The 19,709-nt window shown below is 40.8% G+C and overlaps 1 protein-coding gene across 1 annotated transcript in view; it reads right to left on the reverse strand.

Moving 5' to 3' along the window:
- Nucleotides 1-161: 161 nt before the first annotated feature.
- Nucleotides 162-19,709, reverse strand: part of fam160a1a (family with sequence similarity 160 member A1a) — a 34,842-nt gene continuing 15,294 nt past the window's right edge. The window contains 11 exon segments of the mRNA XM_038713113.1: nt 162-2,582; nt 3,751-3,871; nt 4,254-4,432; nt 4,538-5,350; nt 5,353-5,520; nt 6,102-6,304; nt 6,501-6,580; nt 7,979-8,146; nt 9,306-9,392; nt 9,525-9,683; nt 11,799-12,479. Coding sequence (XP_038569041.1) covers nt 2,386-2,582; nt 3,751-3,871; nt 4,254-4,432; nt 4,538-5,350; nt 5,353-5,520; nt 6,102-6,304; nt 6,501-6,580; nt 7,979-8,146; nt 9,306-9,392; nt 9,525-9,683; nt 11,799-12,479 — 2,856 coding nt within the window. The 3' untranslated portion in view covers nt 162-2,385.

The raw sequence follows: 19,709 nt of genomic DNA on the forward strand, positions 1-19,709 counted from the left end.
TGTGCTACATATCTGCGGTATTTAATTTGCATGTGAAAGGAGAATATAAGCTTGTGTTTACCCAAGAACGAGACCTACTTTTGAGGACAGGTTGTTCAGAAAGGAAATGTGTATTAAATGAGGATATCATTATCTACTGTCAACACAAAAAGGTCATTCAGTTTCATTTTCCAGAAGTTGTCTTTATTAAAAGAGGCATGCCTTTGTGTCTCAGACACGGCAACAAACAGCAACCTAACCACATAATGGATAGAAACTGAGGCCAAATGGTGTCAAAGGATGAATCTTTGGAATAAGAACCTACTGAGACAGAAACTGGTCAGTAATCTTGACTATAAAACCCGTTTTCATGCCACAATGCTGCTAAAACGGGGATTGTTATACTGCGCTGGGTATGTTGGACTGAAGCTGTGCCGTCTGAGGGTCTGTGTCAGCAGTGCAGAGTGGCACTGCAATATGAAAAGGCTGATAAAGTGCTCTGCAACATTCTTTTATCAGAGAGAAAGACTTATTCAACGATTGTGAACATGGCTTTGATTGATACAAATATACATGTCAAAGCCATTTTTGTAAAAAGTACACAAATGTCCTACTGCATTATTTATTGCTTGCATACCATCAAATACAAATGAAATGGATTTAAATAGGAACAAAATTACACAATCCAGATTTAAAACTAGAGTTAAACACAATTCTCCTCTTATTAGCTGGACTGATGAGATGACAACATGGATCAACTTAGTGTAGTTTTACAAGACCGGCAAGTGTACAGTTGCATTAACATCCCCCTTTCACCTCATTTTCTTTCTCCCAATAATTTGTGTTTGTACAAAGGTACATTTACTTTTTGTTAGATTTAGTTGAAGCAGTCCATAGTCAATAAGATGTATGTTGCATGTCTTCAGTTTACACTTTGACGATGGACATCTTCAGGTAAAAACAAAAATCCCTATAAATTTTAAGTTTAAACTGTAACATTATGTATAACTCATGATTAACTTCATTCGAAATCAGGCAATAATGTGAACTAAAATCATAATTTAGGCACTAATTTTAAAGTATTTCTGTCCTGATAAATTCATTTAGACAGCTGCTTTGTAACAAACAATTTCTCTTGTATTAACATTTTAACAACCACACGAACAACCATGTGCAATACCTGGACTATAATAAAGGCAATTTGCCCTCAGTAATTGTTAAAATCTGAGATGGTTTTCAACAGACACAAAACTACAACTCTCCAGACAGTGATATTTCAGACTTATCACAACTAAAACACCCTACACAATCCCTAAATAGAAGATGGTGATAAACCCCAACAGCTTGCCTCTAGTATAACCTTTGAAAAAAGTGGCAATAGAAACTCTCATAAAAGCTTAAATACCCCTTCCCATTCTGAATATATCCAAAACTTAATTATACCCATGATTTGCATAGTGTTTTGTCATTAGAACATTTTTCTTACATATGTACATTATAAAACATCACTAAAGTAAGGCAAATTAAATATAGCATGAATAATTCTAGAGTCGGCGCTCTGATCTGGAGAACACGTGGAGCCAAATAATGTGAGAAACTAGTGCATTGTAGGAAAGTTGCTTCACCCAAAGGCTGTTAAATGAACAGAACGTGTATTCAAAATCTCCTGAGGTACCGTCACAAATGAACAGGAAAACACCAAAGAAAATGTACATCTAACACCACAAAGATTTTGTGAAAATACCACTTTGTAAAGTTTAAAGACAAAAGTGACCAAACTGCCCCCCCCCCCAAAAAACAATGTAGTCATGTAACAATTGCATAAGAACAGAGAACAAAGTTTGGCATGTGTGACGATGCCAGGCCTGCTGCCAGTTGGCTACAACTATTATCTTTAAATGACTAAATTAATTATATAATTCAAAAGCTTCAAAGCAAGAGAGGCTCCACGAGGTGCTCAGTTATGGTGTGTAATTCAATGGCATAGAGGCAACAACTCTTCAAAAAGGCCACCTGAGTTTTTAACAGAACCACACTGAGCAGCAGACATCTTGCAGGGGTTGCAGCTGGTTGTAGAAGACATTCAGAAAGAAGAACCTGGAGTTCAAATGAGGGCTAATAAGAAATGTTGTTTGTTTGTTTTTTTAAATCCTCTCTTTACAGTCTTTGGTTGGTGGACCTGGAGCTCTCTCTTATGAGCATTGACAGCTGGTTTCCAGAACTAGAAAGATGAAATTAAAAAGCACATGAAATTGATTATCTTAGCTTGGAAAATAAATACGCTATTACTTGATCTAAGAGGTTTCTTCATGAAGTAAGTGCATCAAAAGCACCAAAAAAAGAAGGAGTCTTTAAAAATCTTTCAGAGTTTACTTGGACTCATCACAGAAGCCTACTGGGACACGATCACTCTTCCATAGGAATGTATGATAAGATGGAGTGCTCTTGTGCAATAGCAGCCAGTTCTTTGAGGAACTCCGTGAAGAGGACGGTAGCGAAGACTTCTGTCCGATCCAGAGAGATGGCTTTGGGTTTTTGTGGCGGTGAACTCTTCAAGATCCTTCCCGCCTCACCGTGGGTGGAGTGTTTGCTGCTGCTTTTGTCTGAGAATATGAGGATTTAATGTTACAAGTTTTGACAAAATGAAAACAATGTATACACATGGATATATTCCATGCCACGCCATGCAGTTGGAATTTTGTCAAACATAATATATTCCTGATTTCTCCATTTGTAAATAATTTCACCAAGAAAGTAGGATCCTAATTGCTGCTCTTCTGGAAAAACGCTTAACATGTACAAGAAAGGAAAAAATCCCTTTAAATTTGCCATCTTTTCTGGCTCTTATCTTTCCGCAAATGTACTCCCGTTGTTTGTAGCTCGTACAGCTCTGAAACCATGGGGAACCTAGTTCAAACACAGGCCTGAAACTCCAGGGTTTAGCTCAACTGCAAAGACACAGGACTTAGCAAAATCAAGTAGAATTTATTCTGGTTCCCAACAGGAGCCAAAACACAACCGATAATGAATGCAAATGTTTTGAACTTGACCCATTTTTGACAGCGAGTTAGTGAGATTGAGGAACTCAACAACCGTTTAGAGTTTATTTTCCAGTCAGGGGTGGTAATGGGGCAGTGGATAAGACACATACCTTTGGTACCTTTGCCACCATTGTGTCCCTGAGCAAGACACTTAACCCCTCGTTGCTCCAGAGGCCTCTGACATTTATAGCAATTGTAAGTCGCTTTGGATAAAAGCGTCAGCTAAATGAATAAATGTAAATGTCATTGGCTTGCCACCAAAATATTCCCCAGACTTAAAAAGAAAACAATACTATCGCAAGCCAATAAGTGTCATCCTGAACCCACTGTTGTACTGAAAATATGCTATAAAACTGATAGTTGTTATTTATACAGATTTGTTTCAAAAACATAACTATTGAGTTGAATACATAATTAGTGATGATAATATAATCTAAATAAAAGCCAAAATATGTGTGGCTAAAGAAATCTGCCTACCAGCACCTCTAAAGCTCACTCACTCATTAGCATTTTATATATATCTTGTTAACTGTATCCATACAAAAACCGGATGAGGTTTAAGTCATGACACTTGCTAAGCTAACTGGCTGCTAACGGAAGAGTTACCGTACAGACATGAGAGTTGTATCAGTCTTCTCATCTCATTTTCGGCAAGAAACGTATTTCCCAAAATGTCCAACTATAACTTTTCTTTGAAACAAATAAATCCCAGATGTGTGTGTATTGTCACCTGCTGACATGAATGAAGTTTCCCTGGCCAGCAGCCAGTGTTGGGCGGCAGTGATCAGCTCTGGAAAGTCTTTTCTGGTGGCAGCCAAGTCTTCTATCTGGTGCTTCACGGTAGCCAATACCTGAAGGGAAACACAGACAAGACACTGAGGATTACATTCACATTTGCATTATTTCCACAAATGCAATTAAAGCTAAATTAATGAGAAGAACCTTGAAATCTGCATCCTTATTGTATTAATCAAGGATCTCTTAATAAGTTGTACATGAAAAAAACAGAGAAGAGAGAAAGCTTTCTTTACTTAAACTTACTCAAGAGCAGCTACATTACTGCACTCGGATTTCAAACAATTCATTGAATTCCTATTTTTAATCTCACTTACTTAAACTTACTACAGCTGCTCGTTTCAACATCTTTCAGTGACACCACAAAACCCAAATCGTTTGCTTTCTTTTTCTACTTTTCTAGACAGGCCTCAGAGGAATGAAAGGAAATAAAACTACCTGGTAAAGAGAGCGAACAGTCGGCTGGAAGACCAAGTTGGTGTTGAGGAGAAAAGAGCGCAGGAGAGGCTGAGGGTAGGTCGCCAACTGGGCCAGGATGCCCGTCAACAACAGGTTGACATGAAGCGAGTTGGACAGCATGTTCTCCATGCGAGACAAGAGCACACTGACAAATGGACCTGCAGAAAGAATAATCATACACAATATTTTAATTGTGCTATCCAAATGTAATTTTTGGTAAATAATGAAGTTGCTGCTGAGGGAAGATTTTTCCCTTAACTTACCTGTAAAAGGCACTGAATGGCCTCTCCCTGCACTTCCAGAGGGAAACTTGGTCCCAAACGGCGAATGCAGTTTCTCTGTCTCGGGTGTCTCAGCAGAGAAGGAGGTGAAATCCATCTCATCCTCCTCTTCCTCCTCCACCACCACAGGTGTGACAGGCTTCTTCAACTCTCCGTCGGTTTTGTCCTGTTTTCCACCTGCTTCTGTGTCCAATGCACGAATGAGGTCTTCATATTGAGCCAAAAGGTCGTCACCCAAATCAGCGGCAGTGTTGTTTTGGACGTTGGAATTACAATCTGTCTGAACTTTGGCCTTTGTGGCCATCAGAGAGGTTGGAAGCGTTAGACTGAGTCCGTTTATTAGAGGAACATCAACAGTGCCTGGTTGGGTTTCTTCTGATTCAGACCCGTTGGAGGTGAGCTTTCCGCGCTCGACATCTCTGGCATCTTTCTTGGCAACAAGATCATATACCATGACGTCGTCCTGGAACTCATTTTCCTCAATATATGAGCCTTTTACCAACATGATGGCTGTTTTCCTCATCTCCTGGATGTGTTTTGGGGGCTCAGCAGGAGGCTGCTGCGGACGTTTACTCTCCACAGGAGCCTCAGCAGCCTGCACCGGGCACGCATCGTAACTATCATCCCACTCCAGCTCCAGCTGGTTGGTGGAGGGTGGCTCTGTATTCGGCGCCGGGCAGGGTTGAGGGCGCAGAGCAAGCAGCTGTGGAACTTTCTTGAGAGCCATCTGGGCTTGCAGACTCTTCAGCCCTGGATCCTCGAGGACGCCGGGCTGGTATTTCTCAGGAGGGGGTCCTCACCGTCGTACCGGGCTGACCAAACCTGGCAGGCCCTTATGCAGCTGCTGATGCTCAGACGGGCATCATAGAGGTAATGAAGGTAACTGACATCCAGGTAGATTTCTGAGCCGATGGTGCAGGAATTACCTGAGTCATCATCCTCTTCTAAGAAGCTCTTTTTCTTCTCTGGAAAAAATAGATAGAAAATGTTGATAAAAGCTGGCGTGCAGTGCCTCCACGCAGTACTCACACAGAGCAGAACTAATGAGTTTGACATGTAACTACAGGGGGTAAAGTGATGTAATGCTGTAAAACAGCAGGAGATCTCACCATTTGATAAAATACTCATCACCTCTGTTATATGTTCATGTCCCAGGTAAATGCAGATAACCAACTTGCAGTGAGTGCACTATACTCAAAACCAAGTTTGAACTGATTTTGAAACTGTAATGTTGACTAATTATACCTTTATTATGTTTTGGTTTTAGCACTCTAGCTGCTGCAATAAATGACTTTCCAATTTCCTCTGTTATGCTCTGTTTATTCTGAGGTTATAACATGCACTCACTCAAATTGGGTTATGAATAGTAAAAGCTGCTGGATGAATTTGCCTTGCAGCTGATTTGAAAGCAGCAAAAAAAAAAAAACAACAACATCCGGAGAGTGCAATGTTGTAATAGCCCATTGAAATTATGTAAAAAAAAAAAAAAAAATAAGATCTGTAATAAACCACACAAAATGTTTCTTTAATGTCCTGTTCCGCTTACCGGTGGCACTGGTGTTGCTGGGAATCTCTGCCCCCTTGGAAAAGAGGATGGAGTCCAGCTGTCGGAGGGGCGGGGGGCTGTGATCAGGAGAGCAGCAGGACGGCGTTAATGCCAGGATCTTAGCTGCTGACACAGAGTAGCAGTCCCTCTCCCTTACAACACGTCTCTGACTCAACATCATGTGATTACAGGGGATCAGGTACCTGGGTAGGCAGATAGGAATGGATTCTGTTAGGAAAACCAATGGGTGGTAGTACGAGGGGTGGGTGAGTGAGCAGACAGATGGTAACTGCACTAATCTGCACGATAGGAGGTAGAGAGTAAAGGCTCATCATGTCATAAACCAATTAGATGTACAGTGCTTCATAACTGGGATAAGTCTGTGTGTGTGCCACTTACCTCAATATGAGCTGCAGCATCACATCTTCACAGTATAAGCCAATGAGAGTGCGGAAAAGTGCCAGTGACACGGTGCCCAACTGGGGAGTTGAACAGAAAGTCACAGTGAAACACATGACAACAACTGAGGGTGTCGTTTTTTGATGCTACTGCTGAAACGTTAGTTGATTCGTCAAGCAACAGTATTTGTCACCTCTAAAACAAAATTGCCAATCATTCTTTGGTCACAGCTTCTCAAATGTGAGTATTTGATGCATTTTCTATTTCACATCTTTGTAAATTGAATATATATTGGGTTTTTGACAGTTGATCGGACAAAACAAGCAAGCCATAATATAATAATAATCAACAGATTATTTCATAATAATATACAAAAAATAATGATTGGCAACTAAATGTTTTACTAACAAGATACAGCCATCCCAGCGGCTCTGTGAGACTGTACTTAGGCACAGCAGTACTTTGGGCTAAATGCTAACATCAGCATGCTAACATGCTCACAGTGACGTTGCCGACATGCACATTTTGAGCTTTTTTACCATGTCAGCCATCTTAGCTGAGCTTGTCTGTATGCTAACATTTGCTGATTAGCAGTAAATGTAAAGTCCAGCTGATGGTAATGTCATTAGTTTTTAGCAACAGGAAATGTGAGGGGATCACCAAAGTGATTAAGATTCATTCTCTGCTCCAGAAATAGTTCAGCAACATTCATGTTCCCCAAAGTGGTGGACCGACTGATGAACTGACAGACAGACACCCACAGAGACATACCATTTGCATAGCTAAAACACTGTGCAAAATCTAGCTAAAAATAGATGATTCAATATTGTGACAGAATATAATTTCAAACTTTATGTGTATATGTTTTACCTTAAGTCAAAGGCACTAAAAACTAACATCCCAAACTGCATGAAGAATATGACAAGAAAGAAGTGCCAAGTTATTAAAACATCAAAGGTAAAAGCAAACAGCTGAACAAATAGCTGAAATGGGCAATATTTGCATTTTAGTCAACGATTAAATTGGCTCAAGGTCAAAAATTTGAAAAGCAAACATGTTTCTTATTTTTCACTGAGTTGCATGTGTGTCAAAGCTGACTGGCAGCAAACGCTGGAGGGAGCTCCCTGAGCCGTTTATACAGTTAATGTGAAGTATTTATTCATGTTAATGACTTAGTCCTGACAAAATATGTCAGCAAGATGTTCCAACATATATGACTGTTTTAAAATGCTGATACCAGTTACTTTGCTACCAGCATATGTCACTGCAATTGAGCATCACCATGGCAACAATCTGCCCGTTTTGGTGCTGACATTTAAAGTTTCACCATGGGTCAAGGTGCCTCTTGGGCAGTGCTTCTGGAGTTATTAAACATGAGTCATGCTGTATTGTAAGGCAATGTGTGTGTGTGTGTGTGTGTGTGTCAAAAAAAACAAAACAACAAGTGTTCACTCGTGTTTGCTGGGTTTGCCTTGTACCTGGAAGGGGGTGTTGATGCGGCTGACTAGAGTATCTAAAATGTGGACGTTCTCATGTTGGTGGAGGAGGATGAAGGAGAGGAAAGTCTGCAGCAGGGCCGGCTCAGAGACACTCCTCAGGAAGAGGTCGAGATACGCTGTGGTGGTCATAACCTCTTCTAGAGTCAGCTTCACAGAGGTAGGAAGACAGGAGTATGGGGTCAACGAATAGAACAAATAAAACTTCTTGCCAGAGAAAAATCTGATGACCATGCTTACAGTAAATAGCAAGATGTTGGTATTCTAAATTTGAGTATCCAGTACACGGTTTATAACTGTATTAATTTGTAAACTCTAGTTCTTCAGCTGTGCACAGATAAAATGGAGCAATTTTAAGTATTTTTTCTAATGAACTATTGAGTAAAGGAGTTTTAATGTTGCATACGCCAATTAATGGTTTAAAGCAATCAATCATTTGGGGAAATATACTAATTTACCCAAATAAGTATATCTACCTTTGATAAGAAGATCATTACCACTCTCATCTGTGCAGTAAATATAAGGCTACAGCCAGATGCCGGTTCGGTTAGCTTAGCTTAGCTTAGCTTAGCTTCTATACAAAAGGTAAAAAGTCCATCCATCAACCGCTCATCCCGCATACAGGGACTGCTTACATCAGGCGAAAGGTGGTCCATCGCAGGGCCACATAGACAAACAACATTCACACTCACATTCACACCTAAGGACAATTTTGGAGACACCAATTAACCACCTTTGGATGGTTGGAGGAAGCCGGAGCACAATCTTCACACAGAAAGGCCGGGGTAACCGGGGTTTGAACTCATGACCTTCTTGCTATGAGGCGACAGTGCTATCCATTGCACCACCGCGCCTCCCAAAAGGTAAAAAGTAAATCTGCTAATTTTTTTCTACTTTAGGACAGATTCAGGCTAGCCATTTATCCACACGCTAACTGTCTCCTGGCTGCAGCTTCATATTGAACAGATAGATATGAGAGTGGTATCAATCTTCGCATCCCACTCTCTGCATAAGCTTTTTCCCAAAATGTCTAACTATTCCTTAAAATAAGCTTATTGGTCGTCCTTGTATTTATGTTTTCATCTAGACACATTGTATTTAAAGTGTGCCAGGTGATTTTCCAGTGGAATATACCCATCTGTTGCTCTTGGTAATAGCTAAAATGTCATCCAGAACAATAAGGTACTAGGTAATATAAGGTAATACTGAGGAGCATGATCAATACTTTATTACCAACTTCCCCCTGGAGTATACTGTATGTACTTGTCCAAATGAGATGGAGATGAAGAGGAAAAGGAAGATCACCTACCTTGTGCAGAGCTGGTGCTAGGACAGGCACAAGGAATCCATTGTAGATGTAGCTAACTAGCTGTTCTCTGATATCAGGGTGCGCCACCTGGTCAATATTAAAAAAGGCACATGTCAATCAAGAGTGCAGTCAAGCAGAAGGCTGCAGCCATTTACCATGTGTAAATATATTTTTGATGTGGCATAGTCTTATGCGTGCAGCCTTGTTACACGTTTTCACCTGAATAACAGCGTTGCAGAACTCCAGTGAGTTGAGAAACTGTATGAGGGACGGCATCTGGAGCCAGTCCTCTCTGTGCAGGCAGTGCCACTCCTCACTGGGAACCTCCAGCTTGGTGGGCAGAGATGAGTACAGACCGCTCAGCCCTGTGGCCAGCACCTGAGGGTGGTGAGAGGTGCAAACATCAAATAAGAATATACAGTCTCCTAAATAAGGTCAATAGTTGATTTGGGATCACTATTGGCTATTTGTCAATTTAACCGCAGGTCAAAGATTTCACTATCAAATATATCAACATCTACAAAACAGATTGGAACTATAATTTTTAATACACATTCACAGCATGTATTCTAATGACTTTAGAGATACTTTTTCCTCTAACACCACCAGTTCTGTGTGAAAAATCTTTACAACTATCAGATGGATTGGCATGAAATTTGGTACAAATGGGACCCCCACCAGATGACTTGCAACAATTAAATCCCCTGACTTGTCTTTTAGTGGCATCATCAAGTCAAAAATCCTAATATGGTTTATGACTAAATACTTTTAGTCATAAATCCTTGACATTCCCTTCTGCCTCAGCTGTACTTTGTACTTTCTAGTACTAATAAGTAAATTTTAGCATGCTAACATGCAAAAAGGATATGGTGAACATGGTAAACATTATACCTTCTGAACAACATCTCCTCTACTTTCTCTCCCTCTGTATGCAACCTCATCCCATTATTGCATGTTACTAACACAACTTCTCCCCTTTCCCGTAGTCTTGTGCTTTCTCATACCTCTCCTCTCTCCTCCTACAACTTCCTGCAGGTGTTTCTGGCTCTGGAGCTGTGGAGTCTGGATCTGTGGTTGCGAGTCACCTGCTGCCCCCGTGTTCCTGCTCGACACCCACTGCTACAACAACTATTGTTACTAGTCCTATTGGTATTATTGTTATTATAATCATTAACATTACGATTATTATCATCAACACTACTATAAATATCTGTACCATTTTTCATTTAGTCTATAGCAACATTACCTTTATTGTCTGTACCGCCGTGTGTATATATTGTGTAGTCCCCCCCCCCCCCAACCGGAAGTTTTTCCTTGTCTCTGTCGCCTAGTGCTTGCTCTTGGTGGGAATTGTTGGGCTTCTTTAAATAACATCATAGAGTTGATATAATAAAATTGAATTGAATTAAACTATAATACCACTTTAATTTCTCACTATTGAGCTGTTAACCCCCACAGCAAAACTACACTGTGAAAAAGATTAGGCCTGTATGTTTTACCTGTAGGCTACTGTGCTGCAAACCTAGTATCATGTGATATATACAGTCTAATGAAAAATAATCTGACATAAAGTGATTGCAGAGAGAATATTATGGGCTTCATTAAACATTAATGAGGCAGTGTATGGCACAAATGATTTATGCACGGCTTCGCAGTTTTATTTTCAGCTTCACAACAGATTTATAACAGTATTTTACTGCTAACTTCAAAATACATGGGCAAATAATTTCTTCTTTTCCACTTATTGCTAATGTAATGCAGATGTAAGCAGAGCACTGCAGCAGCCTACATGTCAGCCTGCCTGGTTCTTCTCGCACAGTAAGACATGCGCATGCATATGGATTTATGCATCCCACAGGTCAGTTCTATAAATAATTGTGCAAAGAGTTTTATTGCCTATACCTTTCCTGTCATAATCAGGAAATTAGGTCAGTAATTAATGCATCAATGTCAGACTTCCCACATAACAAACTGTCAGTATTATTATGATTTACAGAGTAGGATTTCAAACAACAAAGGCTATAACCACGCAGTCGTAACTGTAAAATGAGTGCATCATTAGTGTTGATGTATACGTCCTCTATAGGATTATCCTTTTAGCCTGCCAGTGGAACCAATTAAATTCAGACTCCAATTGTTAAACTGGCATTGCATCAAAAGCAATTTTTCATTGCAATGTCTGCAGCTGCGGGTAAATGGCATTATTTACATGGGATTAGCTTGCAACTGTGCCATAATCTTGTGAATGGCAGACATTTGCAACATCCATTGCCAGAGATTTAACCTTGCACCAAGTGGCGTCGTGAATTCATCTGCATATTTTGGTCTGATCTTAGAGTGGCTGTGAGAGAATAAGAGTAGACAATTCTTCACTCAAAAAAAGGTTGATTTAGTTGGGAAAGTTAAAAAGAGTCTGGGGAGATTCACAGATAGCAAGAATCACCACGTGAAGAGAAGAAGAAAAGGAAAGATAATTTCCCATTTGGGACTGACCGGACAGAAGTAGGTATTTTCTGCGATGTGTTTGGCCACTCGCTCATTCTCAGCAGACAACGACATAATGAGCAGCAGTGCATCTCTGGCTTGCTGGCCCACCGTGCCCTCCTTGTGGATGAAGGGGATGAGCAGGGAGAAAATGAGGAAGTTGGTGGCTCCCTGATCCTCACTTGTGTGGAAAAACAGCTCCAGAATTGAAGGGTCCTTTGCCAGAACGCAGCACAGCTGGTTGAGCAGCAGCACCAGCTCGGCTTCCACCTCTGGCGCTGCGGTGCCTGAACAGGACGACAGCAGCATCATGAGTGGCCGCAGGATGGGCTTGTGATGCAGCAGAGGCTGGTGCGCTTGGCCCACCAGCATCTCGTACATCTTTAGCTGCTCCACCTTCATGTCGTCTGTGAACTCCCTGCGGAGGCTCCACACAAAGAGACGCTCCATCACGTTCTCCATGACCACAAACTCCAGGATCGGGCCCATGGCTCCGGCCTGACCGCTCTCCTCCTCCATGAGCAGGAACAGCATGTGCTCCACATAGTTCTGCACCGCACTCGCTTCATCTCCGGGGATGGTGCCAAAACGAGGGCCGCCGCTAGAGCCAGCGCTGAGGTTGATGACACTCAGGGAGGGCAGGGTGGAGTTGCTGCGCAGGGGATCATGCTTTTCTAGGATCTTCACCACCTACAGTGAGAGAAAAGAGGAAGATTACCTAACATTACCTAAAAAAACTAACCTAACATTATAAGAGATAAAGGCATAGGTTGTAGAATTAGATCTAAAAAATAAACCCTTACAACATAAGGATGATTTTAGGGGAAGGTTTTAAGTAAAGAACACAATACTTCTCATCACCCAATAAAGCTGCTGTCACTTATAAACTTTGTCAGCAAAGTACCCTGTAAAGGTTTTTCATTGTAATGAAACACTTCACTACCTAATTTAACAAACTGGTCCTTTCTCTTTGTGTGATAATGTAAAAAGCAATACATTTACTTAATGTGCAGTGTGGCTGGCTGGAATAAAAACCTGCCACATTTAGGGTTTACATGGGTTAATAAGTTTGTTGGGGTGGTCGAGGCGCGGGCTGGAGACATGTGCTAGTGACACTTCAACACATCAGACAACAATCAGCCTGCACTTTGATGTGTATTTCCTTTTGATAATAAAAAATACAAAATTTATGTTACCAAAGTCTGTTTGGACAGGGACAAATCCAAATTAATTCTAGAGAAACACTGTGACACAATGTTGACTGCTCCTTATAGTTAAGAAGGCCAGCAATGGCCACCTTTTTGGAGAACACTAGCTGAAGACAGATCAACAGAAACTCAATCAATAAAATCCGAGGAAGTAAATTGATTGCTGGAATATAAAAAAGTGCAAACAACACTGAATATGTTTCTATTTATGTTGACAAAGGATCTTAAGCATTACCACTCACATAATGTACAGTCAATTTGCTATACTATGGACACTTGACATATGGTACATGGTCCATATTTCCTTTTTATAACAGTTTTAATCTCATTTGTAGACAGTGCTTTTATAGCACATTAAATAAAAACTGATATGTTGCAGGTAAAATCATTCGCTTCTTCCTGACAGGTGAATTATTAACAATAATGGGGTGTCAATAAACCAGCAGCATAGTACAGATAAACTCAGTTTGGTAGCACAGGGTAAAACAGTCCTTTGCGTATCCAGACCCTCCCTTGTGTGTCCGCTGCATAGAAACCAGAGTCACAGTAATAGAGCCAATGTCCCCAGCCTGCCACTGCTGCCAAGACAATAACTGGCTGTGCACAAGAGAACTGGGAATGGCCGATGGAAACAAGAGAACAGGGTTTGTAATCCCTGTCTGAGCCCGATGGGGCCTGGCCCAGTGGCCCGAGGCTCAGGAATCAGTCCGGTGCAGGCTCCAAGGACATTACTGCAGTGACTGGAAGGGGCCAGGTTTGAAAAATCACTTGAGGATTTTACTTACTGGACATACGGAGGAGTCAGAATGGCGGTTATGGGCTGCCTGCTGGCCTAATACTGACACAATCAAGGACAGCTGCAGACAAGGTTACGGTTTGTTAAACTACGATGCCTAGAGTATGTATATTATTTGCAAAGCAAGTCTGAGTATTTATTCTAGGTCAGAATAGGTCTGACATTGCGGACAGATCAGTCGGTAGTCGGACTGTATCTGTATCACTTGTTAGAACATGGGCCATACAGAAAAAGTCAGAGGGAGCTTTCATTTTTAGGACAAGCTTGACAACTGTGACGGAGGAGCAGTGATGTCAAACTGAAGGTAACATCCCAATGCCAGACTCCAACTCCACACTGCCTTTGTTGTAATAATACACTTCAGTAAAATATCAGGTGACGCAGTTACGGCATACAGTGTGTCTAAATCGTCCGAACCACCATCTCATCCCTTCATTAAAGGAATTGGCATTGAATTTGTCGAACAGCATAAATATCTTGAAAGGATCTTTGATAGGGACAGCAACGTTTGTACTTCCTCAGGAAGTTAAATGCTTTTAATGTGGACACATAATGTGTGTAAGACAGTCTTTTATGGAATCTGTTCTTACTTTTTCTTTGATTACATGGCATAGTAACCTGAACATCAGGCAAGAAAAAACACCTGAACAATATTGTGAAGGTGGCTGGTAAGGTTATCGGTGTCTCACAGACTCCCCTGACTTTGACTTTGGTCTATATTAGACTGCACAAACCACCCTCTTCATTCTGAGTTTGTAACTCAATTCAAGTGCAATAGGAGCAAAAACTCGTTTGTTCCCTGTGCAATAACCCAGCTTAATCATCTCATGAAACCTAGAATTTTAAAAATAGATGTTTTTAGCCTGTTTGTAGTGTATTGTATGGACTGGTCACATATGTTTTGCTTGTTCTATTTTAGTGCTTCTGTTGTTTATCTGATCCTTGCATGTTTTATCTTGGGACCAGACTACATGTCTATGAGTCAGAATAATATTTCTGGTTCAGGGACCAAATAAAAGCAATAATTTGTTTCATTTTAATCATCACAGGCCACAGCTGGCAGTATACATTTAAGTGGGGAAAGCGAGAGTACAACATTTCCCCCTCCTCGTTACCAACAGTGGAGTGCCCTTGACTGTCATAAAACATTTGCATTAGCCATGAATGGAATGAGTCAGTAACTCAGAAAGAGTTATAGTGAAAAGGAAGAAACTGCTACACATGCTACACTGTCTTTAGTTAAAGATTGTTGGCAGATCACTTTGCGTGCCACAACAAACACAATGAGCTCTCTATGGCCTGGAGAGCAGAAGATAAGGCGCAGCAAATGAACGTAAACCTAATCTGCCAATGCAACAGGCAGAGCTTCTTACAGAGGGACAACGTCAATATTGGTTACAACATGTTCCTCAGATTTCAAGGTTTTCCGAACTGAAACCAAAGTCAGGAGCACCCTCATTGGGCTACAGATTAATTAAGCAGGAAATACAACTCTGCAAGAGTCCAGTTTGCCTAAAGCAAAACAAGCTTTAATCTGTTCTCATTTTTTTCTGCTCACATTCAGTAGCTAGAACTAGTCAGTCTCTTATATTTTTGTTTACAACAACTTCTTAAAAAGTAAAATCAAGCAAACAGCTTGTGACACAGCTCTTATTAATCACAAAAATAAATAAAAAAGTGTTTTGGGTTTAACTAGATTCCTTATAGATGTCCTAGAAAGGACAGAAAGGTTAGCCTACCATCATGTTCAGTGCCAAGCCTGTCACTGGCCTGGACTGTGCTGTCAAGCCTGTTAAACTTAGCAACAGGCTAATTTACACTCAAAACAATACGCTCACTTTAAATACAGTACTTCCACATCAGTCTGAATTCACCAAACACATTAACAGATACAGCCAACGTAATACATGTCACTAGAATAATTCACCCACTCCAGAAAACGTATCAAACTAGTTTGACAAAGAAAATGCAACCATAAGGTCTACTTACTGGAACTCTTACTTTTCCAGTAACTGGATTTTATTTGTCAAACTACTGTTTCCAATGTCAACAATGAAATTTCAAGCTCAATTTTTCAAATGTAATTCCATAATTCCTCAAGAAACCAAGGAAATGATATTTATACACACACACACACACACACACACACACACACACACACACACACACCAGAAAATACAAATCACCCACAAAAAGAGAAAAAATATTCTTAACAACTGTGCTGATCAATGACAAAAGAAACTGTTGAACTTTCAAAAGCTGAACTAATGGACAAAAGATGTCTCCTACTTCTCTGAAAGGTTCTCAGTATATGTGCACTGGAGGTTTCACGTTTCCACATCACACTTTTTGACTATGAGTGATCTAACATACAAGGTGTGATGTCACAAAATCATTATCGTATGTGCATGTGCTAAAATCAGGCGAGCGCAGAGAGACTTTCCTCCTCCAGCAGATGAAAGTGAAAACAGCCTTCTAGTATCGAAATCTGCACATGGATCATACAGTGAAGGTCAATCATTGAAATTAAGTAACAATAGGCAAAACACATTTCTGAGTGGAAGGGGGGCTTTAACTATAGTTCAGCAAGGTCTTCAATATCTGCATTAAACCACACAACTTCTGACCAAGTAACACAATAAATCCCTACCTCATCTGGTGGCACACTTTAACAAAATACAGAAGAATGCAGCTTAATTTAGCTGTGAGCACCAGAGAGCATCCCCTCTAACAAAGTGTCAGACCCCACAAAGACAAACCCTAACCACTTACACATAAAAGCAGCTGACACTTAGTTACCAACACACTTTTCTAGCCCCTCAGTGTCTGGCCAGTGTCATACTCATGTCAGTGTGTAATATTTGTTCATTATAGTGTGGGAGGAGTAGGTCTTGCAGGCTGCCAGGACCCAGAGGGGTGAACAGGGATACATGCTGCTGCAAAGAGCCAAGAGTCAAAGACAGTCAGCCTCACATTGCCAAGATTCCTCCGCCTATAACTGCACTGCAGTTTACTGTTGTTGGAAAGGTAGAAGGAAAGTTGACTTCATAAGCATAACTTTGATGCTTATTAAGTGATGGTTTCCAACCTGGGGTCAGGATCTCTCCAAGGGCTCACAAGATAAATCTTAGGCATCTAAGGAGTGACAAGATGAACTAGGGCGCAAAATGATGTTGTTTTGCTAGACTTTTCTATGGTCTTTACCTCTTCTGGCCTCTTAATAATTACAACAATTAAACTATCTGTGAAGTGAAAATCTACACAAAATAATCTGCAATCTGTGAGGAGGGGTCGCAAAGAAGACATTGACTTGTTTTAAGTAAATACATGCAAACCACTTTCAAGGTTGAAGGAGAGTAATTATACGCACAACACGCAGGTGCAAGGCAATCAGAAAGCAGTGTCAGTGAAAAAACACCTACATTCTTACTCCATGCCACCTTGTTTAAGACTTGACACCAATTATCACAAAAGGTCTTATTGTCCCATACATTAGTGGGTAAAGCTTTGCCAATCTCAAGCTCCGTGGGATCCACTTGTTGCGTAGGTATTCAGTGAGGGTGATGGCATGTAGATTAATGCAAATTTCATGGTTGTAAATAAGTTTTTTCTGTACGCCAACAATCAATTCAGTCCCACTGTCAGATAGTCTCTAACGATAATGCATTCATATCCTTTGTAAATTCAAGTTAGGTATGCATTGCTTCTTTGTTGGTGTTTTCTTCCATTAGAATATTGTGTCATAATGTTGGAGTGTTTCTTCGCTGTGGCTGCTGTATAAGGCAGGTTTATAATAAGAAGGAAAGTAATTACATGAACATAGGTGCAAGGGTAGCAGAAAGCAGCGTCAGTGAAAAAAGGCATACACACTTAAGCTGCATTTCGACCAAAGGAACTTTACCCCGGAACTAGGAACCTTTGGAGGAACTCACTGTTTTTCCACCAGAGGGACCAGGGTCTAAATGTAGTTCTGGGGCCTTCACTAAACCCCCCAAAAAGTCCCTGCTCGGAAGGGGGGAGGGGGTTTCTACGACTGCTTTTTCTACGACTGCTTGTTTCTTTTCCACCTTTGTTTGCAAACCAATAAATCACAATCAACAGTCAAATAGCCACACAAGTCTCGCCGACGTCCACCTGAGATCTATGTTGGCTAGCTTGCAGTGGTGTGTTTACGCTAAATACTGGGTCTAAGTTGTTGTTGTTTTAAGTTTTCATCAGTCAGGAGGTTTTTACACAGAGCCGAAGTCGGTCTACTCCTCTCCAAAACAAGCGGAACTGCTAATTACAGCAGGTAATAAAGCTCGTTAAAGATCACGTTCCTCCAACGCTCAGGCGACACGGTCCTACAGCTGATCTGCAGCTCTTGTTGCTGGAAATGTTTTAATAACCTTCCAAAATGTCGTGATTTTATTTTTGTGTTGCTTTCTCTGTGCTGGAGTTATTTTAAGAACTTGATGGTTTTATCCAGTTTGTTATCCACACGTCTCGCCAATGTCCGCCTGAGGTCGTATGTTGGCATTAAATTCATAACTGGGAAATAGCAGCCAGCTGCAGCAGTGTGTTTACAATGATCAGCTGATGGAGTTACGCTAAATACTGGGTCCGAAGTTGTTGTTTTAAGTTTTCATCAGCCAGGAAGTCTCTACATGGAGCCGAAGTTGGTCTCCTCTCCGAAACAAGTGGAACAGCTGATTACAGCAGGTAATTAAAGCTCGTTAAACATCCCGTTCTTCCAACGCAGGCGGACACAGACGTGAATGCTGCAGCTGATCTACTGTCGCAATTTTATTTTTGTGTTGCTTTTTCTGTGCTGGAGTTATTTTAAGAACTTTATGGCTTTATCCAGTTTGTTTGGCTATTATTTAATGCGTAATGAACTTTATCGTGTGTAGCCTATCTTCATTATAGCACTCACACAAAAAAGCTGCTTTAATAGTCAAGCAAAGCCTATAGTTTTTCATTATATTCCAGTCAAATCTGATGTTCATTTATAAATATTTCTCATGGATAGTGGTTACAAATAATGATGCCTGTACATCGCTTTGTGTGGCTACAGCCTCCGTCAGCAGGTTAATTTGCCTAATCTTCGCAGGTCTTTAGACCACGGTGGAAACGCACACAACAGTGGGCTTAAGGAACCTTTTAGTTCATTGAAAAGAGATCTGGAGATATAAAAGTCCCAGGTACTTTTGGTCAAACGGCGGCTTTACTCCACGCCACCAGGAACAACCACTTTAAAGACAAGTTTAGCTGAGGCTTGGAGATAGCATTTTTGAAATTTATATTTTAAAGGAATAATTCAATATAGTTTTGGAAAATAAGCTTGTTTACTTTCTTGCCAAGAGTTAGATGAGAAGATTACTAATCTGATGTCAGTGCATTTACATATGACCCTAGAACCAGGAGTTGATTAGCTTAGCTTAGCATATAGACTTGAAGCAGCTAGCCTTGCCTCTTAAGTTCAGTAATTAACCTGCTGTATCTTGTTAGTTTAATGAGCACACAAACAGAAAAAGAAAAAAAAACAAAATCATCAATATGAATTTGCGAAGATGCAGCACCAAAGTTCTGGCCAGCCAGATAAATTATTGTTCATCTAGAAAAGTTACAGCATGCAACTCTCTACTAGCACAAACTGGTATTTCTATTTATGCACAGATTAAACAAACAAAATATAACATGTTTAAAGGGGCATTATGGAGTTTCCAGCGACCGGTTCTAAGATTGCAACCAGGTGTGTGCTAGTACGCGTGCTCGCTTGAACTCATGAGCGAGCATAACCCGAAACACAACCACTTTCATACAGAAATACCACAATAAACGCAGGAACACCAGCATGCAGGCTGTGGCTTTTCTCCAGACATGTTCAGGCTCTGTTACTACGATGTTCCCGTCTCAGAGGCAGATCAACACCAG

This window comes from Micropterus salmoides, unplaced genomic scaffold (assembly GCF_014851395.1).
Source record: "Micropterus salmoides isolate LMB-PRFRI ecotype aquatic unplaced genomic scaffold, ASM1485139v1 Ms_hic_scaffold_12, whole genome shotgun sequence".
Classification (NCBI taxonomy): domain Eukaryota; kingdom Metazoa; phylum Chordata; class Actinopteri; order Centrarchiformes; family Centrarchidae; genus Micropterus; species Micropterus salmoides.